The following is an 18,434-nucleotide window of genomic DNA, read 5'->3' as shown; positions in this document are numbered from 1 at the left end:
ATTTTTGAGTAAATATAAATTTTTTATAAATAAAAAATATAGTTTTTCTGAAATAAAAATAAGGGTAGCAACCCCCAAACACGGATAGACTTGCGAAATATTTGTTTTTTATCATAAGTAATTTCCATTTTGTTTCATTTCAAAATATTGATTAGAACCTCAGAAATTTTGAAAAAACTGTTTTGGGGGGCGAACTTTGAGGGTGTATTTCACCCCGTAAATATGTTTTTCCGCCGATAAAAAAATACGTGTCTCTTTACATTTTTTTAGAGTAGATTGAAAAAAAATACAAAATTCATTCGTTTTTCTGCTTGTTATATTTTTTAAATTTCTGAAATCTTTTCGTAACTTCTAGCCTCCCTAACTCTCTTTTTTTTTCTAGCTCTTGCCCCTTTTGAGTTATCTTGAAAAACTCCTTTATTTTATCTTTTTTCACCCTTGGCCGGGGGTTGAACAAAAAATTACTGTCACTTATTGTTATAATATACCTCAAACTAACTTTTATAAAAAATTCAGGCAAGTTGACCAAAATTTTGATTTAGTGCAATAAAATTCCTACTAATAATTTTTATACGTGTGTTCAAAATCTAATTCGACTGGAGTGCTTTTGCTCCAAAAAAATCGAGATTTCCACTGATTTTGAGTTATTTTTTGAGGTTAGGGAAAAGTCCTCACGTTATAGAGCATTTCTAATGGCTCCATCGTCTTCAGAGGGTCAAAATATAGGGGAGGGGGTATTGTAATCTGTTAAAAAGTATATGTTATGATCTTTTTGTATGCTTGTGTTATTAATGCATCTGAGAGTTAACAGTTGTATTGTATGAAGCCGTAATAATAGATTAATCGCGGAATTACTGATGTTTATAACTTTTTTCCAAGATCTTCCACTTTCTGAAATAAAAATAACTCCATTGAAACACAATTTAGGTACATTTTATGAAGTAAAGCTGACTAATATGACTAAACCGAAATTCACATTACGCTTCCTGAATTAAAATTATCTGGGTAACCTGAAATAATACTGGCGTTTTCTGAAATGCATCCTGAAAAGATGTAGTTTGTTGGTTTGGTCAGGAAAATCCTCGGGAAGATCTAAATTTATTTTAATATGTCACTGCTACCAGATATCTAGTCATTAATTTCGAAACGTATCTTGAAATAAACCTGTGAATAACGAAATGAATAATTAAAACGTTTCAGGAAATGCCTCTAATTTAGATTTGGAAGTTGAATGACTTGCGGTTCGCATAAACTTTAAATTTAGACCGTTGGGAAATCTCATGAGTGAAATCACAGGCTTCCACCGAACCAGCAATGTCTGGATCCAAGTAGGTTACAAATAAACAACACTAAATATACTTACAATTTTATTGTTACTGGTGAAACTTTTATTATAAATAGAGCACAGTTATTATTTCACTACAAAAAGTAACATTAATCATTACTTGAAAGAACGTTTATTTTGTATCGAAGTCAATTTTCGTGTAAATCTTTTATGTGGTTTAGTTTTTTGTTAAACTTTGATGTGTCGTTAATTGATTGGTGGTGTGGATGTGTTTTTGAAAGTAATTTTGAAAAATTTGCACAGCCATTCCTGATGTTACTCCAGCTTCGCGTCCATCTGCAACAAATGAGAGGGTTACTTTTTTAATATAAGTACCCATTAATTCGAACAGGATTTGCATTGATTTGATAATGTATTTCAAACAGCCAAGGTATCCATACCTATAGTTTTGCAATTGCAAACCTAACGAAATTTCAAATTGACTGTCAAAAAAACTTACAAACATGTTTAAATATACTTTAACCCACTTCCCAGTACCATTTCCTTTGATTTATTTTTTGTACGAATAACTAAAATTTTACAAAACCGTAATTTTTAAATGCCCTTGGGCTGGTTTACTTATTTTCTAGTAATAGGCTTCACTTGTAAGGAATGAGTCATGATGACTTTTTACTGAAACTTTTTATTCATTTTCAATTTATTCTTATTTGTAGTCCAACTTCTTATTATTAGAATGTGTATGTTTGGTTTAAACCGGTAAAATTCATGATTAAATTAAATTAAATACAAACATTAGTACCTAATTCAGAATTTGTAGCTTAGGATTTTTTTTCCCGAAAAGATATTGTAACTTTGGTTTGAAATACTGATAAAAAAACAATTTCATTTATCATCGCCATATTCAAATTGTCTAAGACTTATTTAAGTAATATCCCGTGTCAAATTTGAATTGATTTGATCAAAACGTTTGAAAGATAAACTATAACAAAATTTTTCTACCAAATATTTAACACCCTATTTCTTGAAAACAAAGCGTCTTTGGGCATTTATAGTCTTGATATAAATTGTTTCTTGGAGTACTTTATACTTTTAACATTTTTAACGCTTTTCTTTAACACCCAATTGAATGAATAGTATTTTATGCATAAAAATTGTAGATATTAAGTTAAAAAATTGTTATTATTGTATTAACAAGATTTCTTATAGAAGATAACCAAATTTGGCGAATACATTTAACTCCCTCTAAATTGAAAATAATTTGATAGTTTTTCTAAAACTACTTGTTGCCTGGACACGAGAGCTCGAAAGGCTTGAGTGGTTATTGCAGAGTAGCAACAGGTTTGAGAAAAGTTCTGGAGATTTATTTTCTAATTTATCGAACTCTTGTGTTGTATTCGACAGATTATTTTTCTGTTGTCGTTGGATGTGAACTTCAACCAATGTGCATTTTGGTCTGACCAATACCTATAGTTGTGTCAATTTACGTGCCCGTTCTCGAAAATATCCACTACTTGGTCGTGTTATTTTTTGCGAGAAAGTTATTCACATTAGGTAAATGTATCTTTGAGATATGTTGTCAAGATAATCACTATTAGACAAAAGTACGATGCGGTGTTGTTATGGAGCTAGAAACTTTCGAAGGTAACTTGATGGACTATAAACTTAATTGACTAAAATATTCAGAAACACTTTTTCAATATTACTTATATTATTATTTTAATTAAGATTACTTAACTCACTTTAAACAAAATAGAGTATCAAAATTAAACAGCATTAAAATTTTGAACGTGAAAAATATAATTATTCTAAAAGTTGTGTTCCTAAGTGCAACATTGTTTCGTATTGTTGCGTTAAAAGTAATCGCTTCCCCATTTTTTCGTAGGTTATTAATTAAATTCGAATGATGTTCATTGTCACACTCTAAGTAAGGTTTCAATAAATTAGATGAGCTGTGATCCTTAATTTTTGTAATTTCCGGCTCTTTAATACCCGCTTTGGCAAGATGAGGTGCTGCAGTTGTTCGTGCGGAATGATTCGTACTTTAATTTTTTTAGTACCCAATCCTATCTCTCTAGATTCCTTGGCCCATTTCGACATTATTGTTACTCCAATCGGCATATTTTTGTACCATTCTGAGGGATATGGCTTATCCCAAGCAATCAGGGTTTTGGATATTTGGAATTAACAGTTTATTATTAGCATATCTTTCGTTGTTTTTGCAACTATCGGGTTATAACTTCCTTTGGTCTTTAAATTAATGCATTAAACATTGAAAATCCTCTACACCACTCCTTCGTAGTAGAACTTCTTTTGTAAGCTTCTCTTCGTAAGCATTTTATCATTCCTAAGATTTTTCTTTACTTAGAATTGCAGAAGTCTGCTTTCCCTTTTTGGGATTGTTCTTATAGTAATTTACGCTTTGTTTTTAGCGCCTTTAGCAGGTTTAAATTCGATATCTGTAAAGGGGCCGAATCTTCTGTTTCTATCGTTGTACAAATTATTTTGTTTTAATAACGGCTTCTTTATAATCTCCTCCATGCTGTTTTTTTTTAAATTTAAATTCATAGTCCTTTGAAATGTCGGCCAGTATTGTTGTCTTCCAATTTGTAACCTTTTTCCTCGCAAAATGATAGAAGTTATTTCCAATTCGACACCATGGTTATTATAGTATTTTTACATGCATTTTTGCTGATTTTATTATTGATTTCATGCACTGACGATCTACCAAACCATTTTTAGAAATGGCAAAAAGAGTCATTAAATAAATTTAATTAGATTTCCAATTACTCACAATAGTTCGTTTTTTTTATACTTTAACATAATTGTACAAGTAAATACTTTATTGCTAATTTCAAAGTATTTTATTAATTGATATAGGATATTGCAACGTAAATGATGAGATATATCCATTGCTAACGCAAAGCTTGTTAAAAATGCAAAATATTTTTAATAGACGATCAAATGTCAAGTTAATAATAAGTAAACAATATTTACAAAATGCGTTAATAACATGTATCTATTTAAAAGAGGCATGATTTTCGCGGATGATGCCACACTGTGACTAACAATACCTTGTCTCCAGAGTTTTCCAAAAATAGAGATTACAGATTCCTCAACACCTTGTGAATCGACTGGGCAATTACCAAGACGCACAAAACTTTATTCATATCGAAAATATCTGAAAGCATGGTGTTGGGTTTGGCGAAAGTCATCTTCGAGATGCAGATGCACCTGGAGAACATCTTGATGGCTGTCGATTGTTAATCGACTTGAACCAATACTGAACTGATTTTGTGTTCCCATATACACGCGGAATTGTGTCGAAATTGATTACATAAACTCGTGGACTGGCGCCAAACACGCGGTTTTATTTTGATTTTCTATTTAAATATTCAAGGAAGCTACGATGTCTTTATATTAGAGCTTGATCATATCTTTTCTAAAGAAAGTACTCGGAGGATATATTCATTTTTGGAATATGTGATGTGGTAGAAGTTTAATATTTTCAAAATTTATTTCAAAATAAATTTAGAATTTTAAACATAATATATCAGGTGATTGTTCTATAATAACTACATATTTCTTTGTTATCACTGTTTGTTTGTAAATAATTCATGTAAAAATATTCCTATACACAAAAATACATACTTAAATTAATCCCTTAGAAAACAAATTTATTTAAATAATTCTCTTAACAGATGAAGTTTGATGCATGTATAAAGTATTCTCCGTATTTATCCATTCTCCGTTATATTTTGGACCAATGTATATTTTCGGTGGATTCAAAAAGCTTGAGATCTTGAAGAATTTGCATTTACTCCCAAAAATGTTCTTATAACAAATGCAGAAAAGTTTGGCAGAAACTTTCAATTAAAAGACTTATTAAGAATTAATGCCACTTCAAATTGATTTGTCTAATATACACTTGTGATGATATATTTTTCACTTTACTTGATAAGCTTTAAAAAAAAAAATTGTGAATTAGTTTAATACCTTTAGAATAAAGTAAAAGTTCGAGAGCTAACAGTAAAACAATAAACAACAGTAAAATGGTGGTCACTTTTAATCACTAATGGTCCTATCCGCTGTACACCAAGGTCGCCTTGTTTAAATCCCTTCGAAGTGCTTCAATTCCAGTGAAAACAATTCAAGATTCACTAAGAAATATGACTCGCAGAATACTTCTTTGCATGGAACGTAGAGGGGAATAATTTGAACAGTTTATGTCATTTATATTTGTTTGCTTTTTTACTATTATTGTCAATTTTTCGTAATAAAACGTAAAAATGTTTCACTTTTTAAATATCGTGCCATTACAAACAAATAATAAAAACACTTAAGCATTTATTTACAGCAATAAATGATAGTTTGTTACTTTTAAATAGAACTGTGAAGCTGTTCATTTGTTTCTTCATGGCTACTACTATTAAATTAAATACGTAAATAATAAAATTGACGCTTTTTGACTTTTAATGAAATCTCTTCACCCAAGTATTATAAATCGTTGAAGTAGAAATGTAATTGTTCATCTAATGGTGCAAAAATTCAATATGGCTTCCATGTGAAAATCAAAAATTTGATTATGAAAAAGTAAGGATTTTCATTATTCTTTGAATAATAAAAAAGTATATGAAAGCAATAATAAAAACCAAATTTTCAGTTTTTCAGGATATTTCAGGAACGGTGTAACTTATCTCCAATTTCTTTTCAAAATCCGAAATGGCATGGAAATATGTAACTTTCTTGTAATTTAATTAACCCTGTATATCTTCTAGTTCAGGAGATGTTAATGGTATACGCCTTAAAAGTGACCACCCTGTATACTTATATAGCATTGTTAAATTCACGTGTTTCTTAAATAAACACGATGTAGCTACAATACTTGTCTGAACTTTATTGGCTTTATTAACTACATCACAAATAAACAAAAAAAAAAGTCAGCTTTAGTTTTTGATTCACAAATAGACGAACATGCTCCAGTTTTTTATACAGGTGCTTAGTTTCGATGATATTTCAAGATATTAAAAATTGTACTTACTATTATAGACCATTAAAGGTTATAAAAATGGTTCCTTGCTGTATACCGCTAGTATCTACCGTTTTCGAGATAAATAGTGTACAGAATTTCCTTTATTTAAGCACAATTTTTACAAACTTCACACATCTTACAAGTTTGACAGTTCACAACAACAAAAATGTCAACTTAACCTTCAAAAACTTTTTCTCCCGCGCGTCAATATTATCACAAATAATTATATTTCAAGCAACTATTTGCATCAATAAAATAAAATATTATTTATTATTATGGTAAATCATCTGTTTTTGCAACTTGAAATACAACGCATTTTCATTAATCGAACAACCTGTATCTCGAAAACTAAACGTTTTTGGACGCATACAAGATTTTTTTTTTGTTAATTTATGTCGTAAATCCGCCATTACAATGCAAGCATTTTAGTGACGACCTGTATATTAACGGAATTGTAAAATTATGTAACTTATAACGTCAAACTAAAAAGTATATGACATACAAACAACAATTAAAGCGCTCCATAAGTGTTTGAACGTCCTCATGACTTAAAAGATAAATGAATATAGTAAATTATTCTTCCGTAAAAATACACAGGATGTTCCATTGTTCCATTAAAAAATAACAAATTTCACCGACATTTCTCCGAAATTGTAAAGCAACAAAAGTTGTGTAAGAAGCAAACATTTTTTAAATATTTTTTTATAACAGTGATATAAGGGCCAATAGAAACATGTCAAATTCAAGAAATTATCTGTATATTAAAAAACAAATCAAATTAGCCAATATTCGTATCCATCTCTAAATTTAACTCAAAAAAAGACAATGTTATAAAAAAATTTCGATAATAAATAGGTGATTGTAGTTAGGTAGGTCTCTGATTCGGGCTTTGAACAGAATCATTCAATGAAACGATTTTTTTTTGTTACTGGGATTTTTACAGCCATTTTCCGAACATGTAATCGTTTTATACGCTTGACTGACACGGATGTGTTTGTTTAACAAAATTCATTTATTCGTAAATGGTGTCGTCCGAAATTTGTGTCACACTTACGTTTTAATAGATAGTAATATGAATAGGTATATCATAATTTAGGACTAGAATACATCTTTGAATAAGATATTTCGTTATTATAATAGTATTAATCGAAATTGATCAATTTCTATATGCTTAAATAATTAGAGGTTTCATCCTAATAGAATGTCGGGCAATAGACCAAAATATCTTTGTGTATGTATATACAAGATGTTTCTCTTATGTACATATTTGGCTGTTATTTAATATACTATTTTAATTATATGTAGTTTTGAAGTTATTTAAATCTCTGACGTCAATACATTGATTAAACAATACCGAAAAAATTCTATGTTTATTATAAGAACAGCCAGACACACAATACTTTACATAGTTTTGGATAAATGAATAATAAGTGTAATATAAATGAAATATGACATAATGCATCAGTGGACTAGGTTTGTAGAAATATTTTAAAATTTAAACTATTTTGCCTTAGGAAAAAGTCAAATATGTTGGAAAATTGTGTCGTGGGTACAAATACGTAGTTACATTTTTAGGATAACATTTAAAAGATTTAAGTTGTACGTAATATCTTAATTTGCGTACGTCATATTAGTTTACCAGAATGATGATTACGCCCACACGTCAATAAACTTAATAACTATCCATCCCTAAACAAAATTCAATTTTGTACAACCCATCAATTACATGGCACGTGGACGTATCGATTTTATTGGAGCTGTGTTTAAAACTTTGAACTATACGTAGGAACCGTTTGTTGTGTATGTACAGGGTGATTCACTATATTTTTACCCCCTTTAACTTTTTTGTTTTAAGAGTTATAAAAAAATGTGAAACATAAACGTTGCGCGATTTTTTATGAATTTTTCGAAAATTATAGCAGAAAAACAAATGAAGTCCAAACAAAATGGCCGCGGATGTTAACTTTGTCTACTTCTGTGTAACCCATTTTAATTAAATAATAATACAAACTGTCAAACAATAACAATATTATCATGCCATTACCTGTCACTGTCACGGCCTACCATATAACATTGTGCATGAGTAATTAGGCATCCCACGGCCTAATTAGTGAGATTTAGTTAAAATACCTATACGCATTTTGGACCATATCTGTCAAAATATATTATAACTAAATCTGTAAATCCTTACGTAATTGGAAAAAGGCAGAAATGCCTGAAAAAGGTTTAACAATTACAAGATGTCTTATTTTCTTAATAAAAAACCTTCTTTTCGATTTTTAATAGTATCTCGCTTATTGTTAGCGATGGACCCAACAACAACAAACCCTACATGACTATGCTCGACAAGGAACGTTTTATCCAACTATGTAAAAATATACAGGGTGTTCCATTTAACTTAACAAAGTTAACATCCGCGGCCATTTTGTTTGGACTTAATTTGTTTTTCTACTATTATTTTCGAAAAATTCATAAAAACTCGTGCAACTTTTATATTTCACATTTCTTTATAACTTTCAAAACAAAAAAGTTAAAGGGGGTGTCAAAATATAGTGAATCACCCTGTACATTGTTAGGGTGGTTTGCGTATTTTTCACTCCTACTCATATTCCAAAAGTTTATTTTCGTTTAGAAACTTATTGTTTTTTTTGCGTCCTCAAATACCTACTATTATCATTAGATGTACAGAACAAGAGGGTTCGTCTAAATTGTTGTCATTGTCCACAATTTTGCGATCGACAGGATCAACGTCATCAAATCTAAGAAAGCATGCCTTAAAAAGAGGTAAATTATTAATTTGTTAGACCTGAGGACGTCGATCACAACGCCCCCTAGATCCTTACGTATTACAAACGTCAAAATACATGGTCAGGCGTCAGTCCATACCTTGACTTATCTGATGCGTAGCTTATGAAATTATTGATTGTTATTATCAGTAGGTACGGATTTTTAATAATATAATATTTAAATAAGAAACGTAACAAACGTTCAACGTAATTGTAATACTTTTTTTTCTTGAATGAATCTTTAATCTGAATGAACAGTCTTTCAACATTTGTAGCCATATGTTGTTTGCAAATCTTTACTACTTTGTATTATGCGAGACTCAAAATATATCTGCTGTTACACATTTATTTTTAGGCCCTCTTTAGTATATCGTATTTTTAGTTACCTCTCAAATTTATACACACCCAATCTTTAATTTTCTCCTATTTATAGTCTATGGTTGAGATTATCGAAACGTTTAATCTTGAACTTGAAAGTTTTATTTATATCCAGAATTTTATATTAAACTAATACAGTACTGTATATTTAAACCATTTAGTTTAGTTATTAATTTATATTAATGTTCTACGATAATTTTGTGAATGTTTCCTGTAAATAATTTTGGACAGTAGGAACAGTAAAACAGTCTACCTTATTAGTTTTTTTTTTTTTGAAAATAGAATTATTGTTATAAGAATTTACGCACCATTCATTCATTGTGCTAATAAATATACGCTCTGTGGCCTATTTATGAAGTTAAAAACAATTTTCGGTTGTTGATTCATAATTTATGTTCCATTTGTTTTACTACGTGGTCTCTTTGGTCGGTTGCGGGAAACGTTATATACAATTGAATTTTCGAATAATAAACAATTTGGCTTTTGGCCAAAGCGCCAAAGATTGTGTTTATAATATTCGCTGTTACAGGAATTTCTTTAACAAAAGGAAATTTTCCCGAACCAACCTACCTTTTCAATTTTTTAGATCGTGAGGGCTTTACCCTCCCTTAGAATTGTAATTCTCTTCCTCACTTTCACAGAATAAATGTTTTTTTTTTCATACATATACTCCTAAAAAGACTAATCGCCCTCTAATTTAGTTTTTTTACATCTTTCAAGCGTCGTGATATCTAAATCAAGTCAGTCTTTTAGGCCACAAAGTTATAATGTAAACTCTTTACAATTTTTTCATTATATGTTTTACTTGTGTACTCTATGGATTAACTAGTGGGTGCTTCTGAGGGAAATATTGTATCGATTAAAACAAATCAGAAAAAGGAGCGTCCGGAAGCGAATGAGCCAGACATTGAGAGTTGTTTTTTCCATGAAGATGAACTGGTTTAGATCAAATTCCCTTAAAACAATTTTGCTTTCTAAACAGTTACAGGCCATCAAAGAATTTTTTTTAATACAAATTATATATTTCAAAGAAAACAAACATCAACTTATTTCTTACTTAAATCATATGGAAGCAGTCTTTTGTTTTGTTTTGTCTTTAAAGGTACAATTAGTGCATGCCTCTATAATGTTTTGTTCCAAAAAAAATTATGAATTTAATTTTTGCCACAACTCTCATTTATGGAGAGTTAAGAATTTGAACATATTCTAATATCATTAAACTTCACCTTTTTGCTAAATTTGTAGATATATTAAATATTTTTTTGTGATTTAGACTAACTTACTTCGTTTGAAAAGTACATTTTTTCGCCCCATTAACGAAATATTGTTCTAAACATTCTCACTAAATTTCAGCTATTAACTTTAATTTTAAGTACTCGCTATTTGATTTTAAACTTTTCCTATTCATTTAACACGTAAACCTAGTTTTTTTAAATTGTCTATATCTTAACTGTAATTCACATTATTTCATTGTCCATAGCTAATAATTATAGGGGAATCTTTGTTCAAAGTACCTACCCATAGTAGGGTCTATGTGATTTCAATGGTTCTATTGCAAAAACATTTTAAAGTTAATTTTTATCGAATTTTCATAAATCACTAGATTGTAAATTGTTAAATACCTGTTCGTCGTACATTATATTATTTTCTAATGATAAAATAGCTGACAAAATAGTTTTTGACATATTAACGCTGCAAAATAACATGTAAAAATAAAAAATAATAATCAATGTTAAAGTTCTTTCAACCAAAAAGTGTCAATTGAACAAACATTGAAAGCAAACGTAACACTAGTGAAACTGTAGAAACGACGTCTTCTGGGTAACTTAATAAAGCACAGGATGTAAGTGTATTTATACCAAGTAGCTAATATCCTTTCTTATGATTAGATGAACATCTGTACAGACTCTGTGCTGTGAAGGTTAAAAGTTCTTTAACATTGCACTGTAGTTGCATGCATACATAATATTCATACCCAATTTGTATGCATGTATCTTACATTAACATTTATTGCATGAATAATGAAAGAAAAGTTTTCTTTTGATGATTATATTCAACTAAGAATAAGTCGTGGTTATGGTAATGAAACAGGCAAGAATATTTTTATAATTATCAGGTACATAAGACTACCACGTTACTATTAATTGAATAACGCCGAGGTGTAATATAGATTGATATTTTAATTATTTATTTGAGTTAATACAAATATAATAAAGAAAATTATAACATATTAACTTATATTTTTACATTTTCTGAATTGTTTTTAAAACATTTAGCTTCAAATATTCATAAGTTTCCGGGAAAATTTTATAACTACTCTTTTTGAATTTGCACACACTGAATGTCCCATGATAACGCCCAATCTTTCTGTGTTTATTAGTTGCTGTAAAAAAATATTTAATAGGTAGCTTCTACTAAAGCTCGATAATTTTATAAGCGAATCAAATATTTATTTTTAAATAATAGTACGTATCAACAAGCTTTAAATATAATTTATTGTAGCATTGTTTCTTTTTTCTACTTTATCTACTTATTTTTTTTTATCTTAATTCGACTTGTTTAAATTTTAAACATAATCGTGTACTAGCAGTTTCACCTTTACTATTTTTACAATTCCAAGCGTTGGTCAACTGTGAAATTTAGATACATGTATCTTCTTGTTAGAAAGTTTGGTATCAATATGTCGAGATATAAATACTCTAGGTAAGCAATTTCAATTAAATAGATTTAGTTAACGTATGCATTATTTATCACTGTTATTTTTTTGTAAAATAGCTTCGTTTCACAATGTGTTATGAATTAATAATAAAAACTTAGGAAACTTGTTTTACATATGGCTTGTAGAACTACCTAAATAAATACCTTTTATTATTTTTCTTGCTGCAGCACATTTAATCCTGGAATAATAGGTATTTGAAACTGAAGTGTTTTTTTTTAATTCCAGTCAATATAATTCTGTTATATTTATTCTTTTTTCGTATTCCAACCTACCAATTTACTTTTCAGTGTCGCTAATTATACCACGAGGTAGAATAATTACAAACTCGTTTCGCACTCAATGATCTTGCCAACTATCCAAGGCTCGATGCTAACAGCGTCAGTTAAAATGAATTTTCGTGGAAGCCATTGTAAAAAAATACATATCGCGTGTCACTGTTATCAATGCATATTTATCTGAAGATACCAATTGGACTCTATCTTGTGTCGTGTTATTTATGATTGTGCCCTTAGTGTATTCATTCCCAGTAATATAAGAAAATGCACAGGTAGACATTTATTTTTAACAGAAAATGACGCACGTTAAAATTTTTATCATGTTTCTGATTGCTCAAACCTACCTTTAAATGTACATCATCAGTGTAAAAATGTTTTGTAAATCCACCACTGGAATTTATCATTCAGTTACGATATTAATAGTCGTTATATAGAAATAGAAATAAAAATTCTCCAGTTAGAGATGTTCGTTGTGAATGAATTTACACAAAATGTTATTTCAATATATCATACGAAAACTCAAATAGTCTATTAAAGTTTTAATAAAAAATTATTTGAAAACTGTGAAGAAAAATGTTTACCGGATATGTCTGTTGGGTACTACCTATCAATTAAAAATAAAAATATTACGGACACAGATAAATCAACTTATAATATTCTGATCATATTTCGTGAAATTAAAAATGTTTGCTGTCTGTACAAATAGAATGAAGATAACAAACAATGCGTTTAAGATAAAACTCTAATATTGTCTTGTACTGCAGTCGTCACCTGATTCTAGAGGGTGTTCAAATTTAAGGTTTGAATCTTTTAACTAAAGGCATAATAGTCCGGTCAAATTAGACAAAAAAATAAGAGTGAAGTGAAGAGTGAATAAATTTACAACAAGCTGAAAGTGAGTGAAATTGTTTAAAACATAATTAAAAATAATATATTAAAATTCCTCATCGTTCCGGTACTCGGAAAAAAATTTACTCGAGGTCAAAAGTCAAAAAAACAACTTTTTGAATCGTTATATCTCAGAAACGGTGGCTCTTAGGAAAAAAAGTATTGATCCATTTTTTATAGATAATTTTTGTCCGAGGTAATTTTATGATAAAACTTACCGTTTAGCTGAAAATCGCGAAAAATCCATTTTTTGACCTTTGACCTCGAGTAAATTTTTTTCCGAGTACCGGAACGATGAGGAATTTTAATATGTTATATTTAATTATGTTTTGAACAACTTTACTCACTTTCAGCTTGTTGTAAATTTATGTATCTTTGAATGTCTAGATTGACCGGACTATAATTTATTCGAAATAACTAGATATATTTATTGAATATTAAAGTCGATATGTTGCTGTTAATAATGGAAAAGAATATTAGATAAGTGATCACCTCTTGCAGCTCTACAAGCCTTCAATCTTTTAACAAAATTTTCCATCACGTGTTCACTAATAGTGGTTCAATGTGAGCGATTTGCTCAATTATGGCCTTTTTCAGATATTGAGTGATTTGAGAATTGTCAGCATAAACTTTGCTCTTCAAAAAAAAACCTTAAAAAGAAGTCTAATGGTGATAGATCGCATGACTTCGGTGGACAAAATTACCTAACATCTTTTCGAGAAACTATTCGATTACCAAATTTCTGTTTCAAAAGATTGATTGTTTCCGTTGTTATATGACATGTTGCACCGTCCTGCTGAAACAGCATATTAATACGCTCCAATTTATCCCATAAAAAGTTATCATTTGATATCGAGCGCCATTCACAGAAAAAACGTTTCCAGCTTCATTTTCGAAGACCAATCACTCCACCAGATCAAAAACCACACCAAGCAGTTACTTTCTATGGATGCAGTGGTTGTTCCAATGTTACTCGTGGATTTTCTTTTAGATTAACTGTATTTTGTAAGCCTTGAGTGAAAATCCTTATGTAAAATATTGAATAAAGTGGTTTGTTTAATGCCTAATAATAAACGATGACGAATTGATGTATTTGGTTCTGCAGTGACACTATCACTGACAGCTGCAATTTTTTCTTGTGAACGACCTCTGCGACTGTAAATTTTACTTCTTTGAACTTGAATTGAACCAATTTCTTGACATTTAATCACAATACTTCGAATGGTACTGTTTGTTGAACAATTTGTTTTTCCATATTTTGTACGATATTTTCTTCCAACTTCTGCATAACTTCCACCCAATTTAAAACAAGTTTTAACAATAAAGACGCGTTGTTCAATGGTATACCTCTCCATACTTATTAACCAACATGTTTCTACTTAACAGCTGTCAAAAAAACAAACATTCTAGTACAAAAACCACAAATGGTGGCAAATTTAAAAAGTTAACTCAAATTCTTTTATACAAAGTGGGCCATCAGTAACGAATACAATGTATTTTACTGCATTTTTGAGAGCACTGTAAAAAAATAGGTGAACTTTATTAAAGGTACTGCATACCTAGGACTTATGGTTTGTGAGATATTTAAATTTTAGTGAAATTCCAGACTTAGCGTAGAAATTTAATATTAGCAATAAAAAATAGTTTTAAAGAAGCGGCTGTATTTATTATTATTATTTATAATATATTTTATCTAGACAAAGCGACATATTAAACTTCTGATAGTTATAATTTATTATGTTATTCTCAATGTATATGTAAATATAACATTTTATAACAAAATTTTTTTTTGTATATTATAACGCAGCATATTTTTTTACTTAAAAAAATGATGGACATACCGACATGTACTTATAAAAACCATAAAAATTTCGAAAGTTTTCCCATTGTTAAATAGTATAAGCCTTTGTAACATACTTTCTTCATTTTATTTTCTTTATTATTATATCAACAGGCGCTAGAATTTATAATACTCAAAAGTATAAATAAATCAGCACTTTAATAAATCATGTGGCATAACATTCTAGAATATCGTATTTATATAGTTTGAATAATCTTGAAAAATATGCTCCGTGATGCAAATAATATTTATTTTCTCCAAAACTCCAGACAACAAGCCTAAGTTCCGCCAACATAAACCGTGCCAAATAAAATACGAGTATTAGGTATGGTTTTATCATAACATCATGTTTTTCTTTTCGAATAGAAATTTCTACCTAAAAGTACTTCGCATCATTTGATAAATTAGAAGAGTTCCAATATTTAAAGTTCAACTTTTCAGACAGCAGTTAAGGAAATACCTACGGAAGTATTTTGTTCATTTAAGCTCAAGAATTTCCCAATTAAAGTAGTCTGTTCCTACTTTAACTTGTATTAAATAAATTTCTACTTCCAGAGCTAACCAAAAGTCTTCATGTAATTTTAGAGTTTTTTCTTTGTTAAGCGGTGACAATTTTTTTTTTAAATCTCCATTAATTTTGACTTTGAATCAACTGAAATAGTCAAAAACATTTGGAATTGGAACAAAGTTCTGGAAAACATTTTCAAAACTTGGTTTATTTCAAAGAGTAGTTTTAGCAACTCTATATGTACACTATACAGGGTGGGCCATTAGTGTGAGAAAGTAGAATAACTCCCTTGTTATTCATAATACAGAAAAAAGTTTATATAAAAGTTGTACAAAATCAAAAAACCTAAAGGACAAAATTAATTTCAACATGCAGGGCGATTAGTAAAAACGGGACACGTCAAAGATTACATTTTTTAAATGGAACACCCTGTATATTTTTAAACATATAGATTTCTGAGAAAATTCTATATATGGCAATATAAACAGTTTAACATTTTAGTGCGGGTTTGCCAAATTATGTAGAAAATTCTTCGAATTTTGGAAAAAACATGACCTCGAAGAAGTTGTATTAACTTTCAGCTACTAACACTGTGAGCAAAAATATTATATATATAAGAGCTAATATAAAGACTCTTATATTAGCTCTTATATTATACAGGACAGTTGTTTTTATAATTCGATCATTTTAGAAAGTTCAAACTTGATTTTCTTAAATTTTTCAAATGGAACACTGTATTTTATTGTTCTATTTTATTCACATATCAGTCCACTTCAACTTTTATTAAATATGTTCTACAACTAAAGTTGTTAGTTTTTAAGATATACCCAGCAACATTTCTGGAAAAAACTAGTTTTTATTATTTTCGGTTGCATGAAATGGCTTTGGAAAAAACTGTCACATTGTGTTAACTTGTCAGTTCATAGTTTTTCATTTCATTTCGAGTTAATTTTATAAAATAATAAAAATTAAGTTTTTTCAGAAATGTTAAAAACTAACAATTTTTAGACATGCTTAATAAAAGTTGAAGTGGACCGATATGTGAATAAAATACAGGATGTTCCATTTGAAAAATTTTAGAAAATCAAGTTTAAACTTTCTAAAAATGATTGAATTATAAAAAATGCCCTGTATAAAATATCGATATTAGCTAATATAGAAGCCTTTGTCTAACATTTGCCTATAACTCTGTCAATTATTTTGTTCCAAGTGTTAGTAGCTGAAAGTTAATATTTCTTCGAGGTCAAGTTTTTTTCCAAAATTCGAAGAATTTTCTACATAATTTGGCAACCCCGCACTAAAATGATAAACTGTTTATATTGCCATATATAGAATTTTCTCGGAAATTCATATGTTTAAAAATATTTCCATGTTCCATTTAAAAAATGTAATCTTTGGCATATCCCAATTTTAATCATCACCCTGTATGTTTCAAATTAATTTTGTAGTTTAGGTTTCTTGATTCTGTACAACTTTTATATAAACTTTTTTCTGTATTATGGGTAACAAGGGAATTATTTTACTTTCTCACACTACACACCCTGTAAATTAGTACCGTCTGCAAGACCTCAAGGAGTTATAAATTCCATTTCAGAGTATCTTCTGAAAAAAGGAACTGGCATTGTTCTTTTCCAGAAGATGTAACGATTGACAGTTGCCACGGAACAATGCAAATTTAACTATGCAACTAATTAAATAATTTAAACTAAATTTATGCTATTTTTGCGTTAGGAAGGGCCAATATTTAACGTTTATAGAAGATTGAAACTATAAAAACGTCGTTTATGTATGACATTCGAGTAAAACCATAATTTACAGTAGTTATACGTGTCCATGTCTATTTATTGATGCATTAGCAGATTGTCACATGTTCTGAATTATTACCATGTTATTGATTATGAGTATTATGACATTCAGAAGTTGATATAATTCCAATATTGTTCGAGTATTTGTAATAATTTATAACTTATGACCTTTGAAGCTAATTCTTAATCACAAGTTACAATGATGATTTCTTTTTATCATTATATTATTTAAAAAAAAATCTTTTCGTTATCATGCATATCAAAATCATACAGGGTGTAACAGTAATGTTGCGACAAACGTTCAGGGCTCTCAGTAAACTTTTTTCAGAATGCAATAAGACCTTTTTTCTGTCTTGACTACTGATCATCTATTTTGCTAGAATAAGGCCAATGGTAATGTGGTAAAACAATTTTCATATAAAATAACTGGACACCACCATATTATAAAATAGAAAAAGGACCACCCACCATATTATAAAATAAAAATTATCTCAGTTTTTCGAGCCAGCATCGAACATAATGGTTAAATCAACTAAAGAAAAAGAAGAGTAGAGTGCTAGAAAATGATCCAACATAAAACAGTTTGATGTTGAAAATAGTTAATTATATTTTTATTATTTGGAAGATAAGTAACAACAAATTTAATATTTTGAGATACAAATGTATAATTTTCTACAAAATCTCACACTTATTCTGCAGGGTGTTTTCCAAAGGAGTGGCACAAATGGTACGAGAGAAGCTGCAGCTAAAAGGAACATGTTTTGCATACAAAAATGATCTTAGTAAAACGTTCAACACTTGGGAGATACAACCCCTTAAGGTATCTAAAAATGATATGGAAAAAATGCACAATTCTCACTTTACACAAATTTTCTACAGATGCACATTCAACTTTTTAACAATTCTTCAAAAAATTTTTGC

At 29.2% G+C, this 18,434-nt stretch overlaps 1 protein-coding gene and 1 long non-coding RNA gene across 4 annotated transcripts in view; one reads left to right on the top strand and one right to left on the bottom strand.

Moving 5' to 3' along the window:
* Positions 1 to 18,434, top strand: part of LOC108915062 — a 105,595-nt gene that overhangs the window by 2,081 nt on the left and 85,080 nt on the right. The window contains exon 1 of one of the 3 annotated variants that reach the window (XM_018721032.2): positions 12,105 to 12,181. The exons of 1 other annotated variant lie outside the window; for it this stretch is intronic. In XM_018721032.2, the coding sequence (XP_018576548.1) occupies positions 12,126 to 12,181 (56 nt within the window). In that variant the 5' untranslated portion in view covers positions 12,105 to 12,125. Of the gene's footprint in view, positions 1 to 12,104; positions 12,182 to 12,700; positions 12,745 to 18,434 lie in introns of those variants that run through there. One more of the 3 variants, XM_018721048.1, reaches the window with a different exon arrangement.
* Positions 1,355 to 4,580, bottom strand: LOC108915100. The gene is made up of 2 exons (XR_001964698.1): positions 4,357 to 4,580; positions 1,355 to 1,621 (listed from the first exon to the last, which is right to left on the bottom strand). It is a non-coding gene; the product is annotated as an uncharacterized LOC108915100 (long non-coding RNA).

Source organism: Anoplophora glabripennis, unplaced genomic scaffold (genome assembly GCF_000390285.2).
Source record: "Anoplophora glabripennis isolate ALB-LARVAE unplaced genomic scaffold, Agla_2.0 scaffold19, whole genome shotgun sequence".
Lineage (NCBI taxonomy): Eukaryota > Metazoa > Arthropoda > Insecta > Coleoptera > Cerambycidae > Anoplophora > Anoplophora glabripennis.
Note: the sequence above shows the minus strand (reverse complement) of the source record. Positions and strands in the feature narration are given on the sequence as shown.